Source organism: Lucilia cuprina, chromosome 4 (assembly GCF_022045245.1).
Source record: "Lucilia cuprina isolate Lc7/37 chromosome 4, ASM2204524v1, whole genome shotgun sequence".
Classification (NCBI taxonomy): Eukaryota; Metazoa; Arthropoda; class Insecta; order Diptera; family Calliphoridae; genus Lucilia; species Lucilia cuprina.
Genome location: NC_060952.1, coordinates 60,390,568 through 60,397,178, shown reverse-complemented (window position 1 = coordinate 60,397,178; position 6,611 = coordinate 60,390,568). Strand labels below are relative to the sequence as shown.

The 6,611-nt window shown below is 28.8% G+C and overlaps 1 protein-coding gene across 2 annotated transcripts in view; it reads left to right on the top strand.

The window, feature by feature from the left end:
- LOC111689226 (synaptosomal-associated protein 25) overlaps nt 1-5,935 on the top strand; it is a 648,407-nt gene extending 642,472 nt beyond the window's left edge. For both annotated transcript variants that reach the window (XM_046948035.1, XM_046948034.1), the window contains exons 7-8: nt 4,608-4,752; nt 4,817-5,935. In XM_046948035.1, the coding sequence (XP_046803991.1) occupies nt 4,608-4,752; nt 4,817-4,879 (208 nt within the window). In that variant the 3' untranslated portion in view covers nt 4,880-5,935. The remainder of the gene's footprint in view (nt 1-4,607; nt 4,753-4,816) is intronic.
- The last annotated feature ends 676 nt before the right edge of the window (nt 5,936-6,611 follow it).

Sequence of the window (6,611 nt, the reverse complement as noted above, 5' to 3'; positions counted from 1 at the left end):
AGACAAATATAAAATGTTTTTACATGCAATATATTACGCAGCAACTTGCTAACATATATATAATACCCATAAATATTTGATATTGCTTGCCTATAATATAAAAATATTGTCCTACACAAATTATTTGAAGTCAACAATATTGAAGCCATGTATTTGCATATTTCCTAAAAAGTACCTAAACTACGCATAATTAATTTGCCCCTTTTTTGCCTTTTCCCTCACTTTTTACCTGTTTTGATCCAACTTTCGCACCGCTACTTTACCAATACATATTTCTGATACTTTAAAATGCTAAATTGAAAATATTTTCGCATTTAAACAAACAAAAATCAGTCATATAATATTGCCTATTGACGCTTTCATACATATATCGATCTATGTTCCAAATTTGATGAAATTCGGTCAAGCCGTTTTGGCGTGATAGACGCACAAACAAATTTACAAAGAGATTTATAATATATATTAGGATCATGGAAGGTGTTATTATTTTAAAACTTTTATCTTTGAAGCACAACATATCTTAAAACTACTGTTTCCCATAGCACAGTGGGGCAGAATGGAAATTTGTTGGAAATAAATCTGGCATTTCTAAACGGCTAATCCGATCGGGATAAAATTTGGCGTGAGCGTAGCCAAGGAGTATTCGAGTATTCGTTTTGAAGATGAACCCCGCAGATGCCCCAGGGACGGAGCTGTGGCGGCTCAAAGTAGGGTACCTACGACATGTAAAATTTTTAAACTCGTGCCATTTTTTTGTTTTTCACCCAAATACAAAGACATGCTTGGACATACTACTTATCTCTTATAATATCCGAGTTATAGGCATTTAAAAATTTAGTGATACAAAATTTACCATACCCTGGTCCGCCTTTTTTTGAACACCGGGCGTAATTTTAGACCAAATGGACTCAATTCCTTCCTATTAGTTAGACAACAAAATTTCCAATAATATACAAAAAATTTCAGATCAATATCATTTACAGATCCAAAAATATACGTTCTTTAATTTAAAAATTCAAAAAATTTTAGATTTTTGCCGTTTTTTTGCCCAAAATGTGTATTAACTCTTTTATTAATAAAATAAAATTTTCTGTAAGAACATATAACAATTTTATAGTTTTCTAAAAGGTATCTTTATGCAGAACGTTTTGGCGTAAAAAACTTGTCCTATTTTTTGAAAATGTTGCCACTGCGTTCTTCCGAATATGACCTATTTTTTTTTATCAAAACTTCAACTTTGGGCGACATGTTCTAAAATCCCAAAGCTGGGATCAGAAAACTGAAAGCAGTTTTGGAAACCTCAATATGTTTTCTATTTACTCCAAAAGTATTTCCCAGCCCTGAAAGAAATGTGGACCCTATGAGCAAAAATGTAAAAAATTCCATTTTTGGGATTTTCATTCCTATTTTGGGAATTGCGGGATGCCCTTTGACCTTTTTGAATTTTTTTTGCATTTTCTTATTTGAAATGACTAAGTTAACAAGCGTTGAAGATTTCATTGAGTTTTGTTCATAAATAAAGATTTTGTCACATATTTGTTAAATTTCTAAAACTATGATTTATATCAAAATTTTAATAGGGTCGCAGATAGCTACAACAATTTAGTCCATATTTATCCCTTAATATCTTTTTTTAGTTAGATATGGAAATTCTCGACCCTTTACAAAAAAATTTCAAGCCAATATCTCAATTACATTCAAAAATATGTTAATTTAAACCTGTATCCTTTAATTTCATATTTTTCATATTTTAGTATTAAATATCACAGAACATGTTTAAATCTTATATTTACCTATTTTCTATTTGTTTGCTTATCCTTATAATTGAAAGGTCCTATTATGCTTAAATTTTCAGAAATTTATAACTATTTTTACCTAAATTTTTTCGACAGATCATTTCGTTCTGTTTCGTTTATGATCATGTAGGTAAAAATATACAGGTAATAATAATTTCGATTCATTCACTAATAAGAAATATCAATGACTGAATTACAGGTTATAGTAATATAGTCCTAAATGTTACTAGGTAGACAGTTCGTAATTTTTTACTTTGGAATACCTGTATCGGAAATGACAAGAATTGGAACATAAGTAAACTTCTCAGATTTTAAGTACCATATTTAATAAATCTACAATGAAGATTACATTAAAGTACGAAGAGTTGTGTTCCGTTTTATGGAGTATATCTTCAAAAGGGCCAGAAAGAATTGAAGACAAAAGTAGACAAAACAGGCATATCAAAAATTAAAGACTTTTTGATGTAAAAACTAAGTCTATGGATGGAAATCAAAAGAAATTTCAATTAAAATTTTGTAGTTAGATGGAAACTACTACGGAAATCTCAACTTAGAACACATCAGCAGGAGCGCCTTGCAAGTCATACGAAGACTTATGTTCAAGGTCAAAAAAAAAGAGGGTCAAAAAAAAAGAGGGTCAAGAGGCGAAAATATTTTCAATTTAGCATTTTAAAGTATCAGAAATATGTATTGGTAAAGTAGCGGTGCGAAAGTTGGATCAAAACAGGTAAAAAGTGAGGGAAAAGGCAAAAAAGGGGCAAATTAATTATGTGTAGTTTAGGTACTTTTTAGGAAATATGCAAATACATGGCTTCAATATTGTTGACTTCAAATAATTTGTGTAGGAAAATATTTTTATATTATAGGCAAGCAATATCAAATATTTATGGGTATTATATATATGTTAGCAAGTTGCTGCGTAATATATTGCATGTAAAAACATTTTATATTTGTCTGTAAGCTGCAATATGCAATAGTCTGTAAGAGTTAATATTTTTAGCAAAAATACTAAAAATATTTTGAACAGAACAATATTTAAAATATGCATATTTTTAAATATGAGGTAAATACATATTTATCAAAAATAAAAATATAAAAGCATTTACTAATATTTAAACTCTGGCGCTAAACCCTAGCAATACGTTTTTGTGGTTCTATATTGTATACAAGCATGAGTAAAACAACAACACTTTCGTATTCTTTGCTGATATACATTGACGAGACGAGACCCACTATAGTGGTGTCGGGTATAACAACATTTTGTAAAAACATTTTATATTTGTCTGTAAGCTGCAATATGCAATAGTCTGTAAGAGTTAATATTTTTAGCAAAAATACTAAAAATATTTTGAACAGAACAATATTTAAAATATGCATATTTTTAAATATGAGGTAAATACATATTTATCAAAAATAAAAATATAAAAGCATTTACTAATATTTAAACTCTGGCGCTAAACCCTAGCAATACGTTTTTGTGGTTCTATATTGTATACAAGCATGAGTAAAACAACAACACTTTCGTATTCTTTGCTGATATACATTGACGAGACGTAGATTTTGTTATACCCTACACCACTATAGTGGGGAGGGTATTATACGTATGTGCTGATGTTTGTAACATACAAAAGAATTGGTCCAATACCCACCTTTAAGTATACTGATCGATTCAGAATCATTTTTTGAGTCGATTAAGACATGTCCGTCCGTCTGTCCGGCTGGCTGTCCATGTAAACTTTGTGCGCAAGGTACAGATTGCAATTTTCAAGATAATTTGATGAAATTTGAACCAAGCATGTTTTTTGGCCTATTGAAAATGGTTGAAATCGGTCCATTATTTCACCTAGCCCCCATATAACCGTAACTCCCGATTTTATGCCATAATTATGTTCAATATTTTATTATCTCTCTAAAAATTTGCGCAAATAAGTTTTATATAAGCATAAATGACACTGCAGATTTTCGTAAGGATCGGCCCTTATTTGACCCTAGCCCCCATACAAACCCCCTTCAAAAATGTCTTAAACGTCTAAAATTGACTTGTAACCATTTGTATCGCAATGAAACTCTACAAAACTAACTGTTATTTAAAAATATATCCTTTTCCCAAATTTACCGAGGATCGGCCCATATTTGACCTATATAAAGCCTCATTTAGAAATTTTAGTTCTTTTATCAATAAATTGCTTAAATATTTTGGAATTATGCTAATATTCAACATAAAAGTTTCTTAATAAAAAATGTATTTTTTAAATATACTCATGGTGTAGGGTATTATATGGTCGGCCATGCTCGACTATACTTTCCTACTTGTTTATCGTAAAAAACTTGCACAAAAATTGGTGTTAGTTTTAAATTTTGAACTTGCATTATTTGCATAAAAATCATTGTACGCACACTCACAATCTACTCTCATATAATTGAAAACATTTCAGTTACTTGTTTTTATTCTTTAAAATATAAATTTTGCAAAACAAAAGGGAAAATTATTTTATTTAAAAAAAAGGCAAATCATATGTTTTTGCCGTTTAAATTATGTGATTTTGTATTAATACAAAGTATTATTTGAAAATGTATTGTAGTCGGAAAAACTAAAACATTTTGTAGTTTGAAATGAATTAAGCTTTTAGAAAATTTTTATAATATATTTTTCATTACAAAACACACAATTTAGTTTTACTTTTAAGTTTTTGAAGTTAAACATGCAAAATATTCTAAAATTTACCAATTTTTCTGAGGATGTTATAAGTTTTAGAAAAACTAGTAAAATTCTAAACTAGTAAATTCTAACTCTATTTTCGTATATTATAGAATAACAAATGACGCACGAGAAGATGAAATGGAGGAAAATATGGGTCAAGTAAACACAATGATAGGAAATCTACGAAATATGGCTTTAGATATGGGTTCTGAACTTGAGAATCAAAACAGACAAATAGACAGAATCAACAGAAAGGTAATAAATATACAAACAAATGTGACTTATTCAAATTTTATTTAATAATTATTTTTGCTTGCAGGCTGAGTCTAATGAGGCGAGAATAGCTGTTGCAAACCAAAGGGCACACCAGCTTTTAAAGTAAATTAACCGTCAAGCTTTTATTCTAAAACAGGCCTTTTAGTTCAAAATGCATCGAGTTAAATGATTATTAGTTACTTTTTGTTATATTTTTATTATTATATTAATAAACATAATTTCTTAAATTTACATATACATACATATGAACATGTAATTATGCTATTACTTTAAATAATAAAGTTACGTTAGGGAGGGTAGGCTATTTTAGAAACATGTTTATTAATCTCATTCTGAATAATAAACCTTGGAAGTTTGTTCCCTCAACTATTCATGAAGCATACAAAAGGAAACATACTCCTGTGGAATAATTGCTCATAATTGGCTTGTATAATTTTTCAATTCACAACCCACCCTGAGTACACATCGCACACCAGGTTCGAATGTGACACAACACAAAATTAATTTTTTTAAAGACGAAAAATAATGTATGCCAATTGAAATATAAACAAGTCAACAACAGAAATTTCTCGCATGAAACAGTGAAATTGAAGAAAAAACAATGTGAATCGTTTCTATTGAAATTTTTATAGTAAGAACATTTTATTTGAAGTTTATAGCATAATCTGTTAAAAAATTCACATTATAAAACGGTGCGAAAAGTAAAAATTTTAATTTATATATAAAATCTATAAAGTAATGAAAACGAAATTATGTTTTAATAATTAAGATTAAAATTAATATTGTTTACTAATTTTAAGAGAAATAGAGGAATTTCCGATATACGGAAATATAAGTTAAAAAAGTACGTGGACATAAACATAGAATTTTCCAGGGGAGAATTTATTGGTATAATTTTTTGAACACTTTTTATTTAATTTCTATATTATTTGTTAATTGTTTGTAATTTGTTTTTAACATTGTTTAGCTTTTTTATGTTTTCGTAATTCGTGTTGGCTCTTCACACTATAAGTTATAGAAACACTACTTACTCACAAATCGAGAAACGATGGGATTTTTTGCTTCACACTTCTCGAGTTGAGAAGTTCTCCCTAAAAGTTACAGAAACCGAGTACAGAGTTTGGCTGTGCCGAATCTTATATACCCTTCACCAAGTATTTTTTTTTTAATAAATAAGTCATACATATTCTTCGATCTATTAATTGAGCTCTCTAGTTTTCTTCTTTCAAAGATAATGAGAGCTTTTTGATTGCGATACATATGAGCTTACTTGTACTTAAGGCGAATTCATAAGGTGGTGGCAGTTCGACAACAACATTTTCCAGGTATTTTGCTTTTGGTACTAACTGAGTTCAAAAACAATAATAGTGGCGAATTCATTTAATGAAAAATTTTTGTTAAATTTAAATATTTTATAAAAAATTAACATAAAAATTATAAAATTTAAAAAGAAAATGTATCCTGCATGGAATAAAGTCTGTTATAAATGAAAAATTTTATTCTGGCAGATTAATTTGTAAAATTCAAGTGTGTGCTTGAAATTATTATTATATTATTGAAAATTATTTTTTATTAAAAAAGCTGATATGTTTTTTGTTATATAAAGCGTTCCGGATTTTAATTAGATAATCACGTTATATATATTCAGTGTAAATATAAAACCACGACCGGCAACTCCTACACAAAGTGTTTTTTGGCCGTTACTAAATTTACACAGATTACTCACACGCATAGAAAACACAATTCAGTCTCATTTGAGCTGTCATATAAGAAGGTTGTGTCGTCGCTCGTTTCTTGCTTTTGCAATGAAAATGAACGAAAGTATATTAATGAAGGGA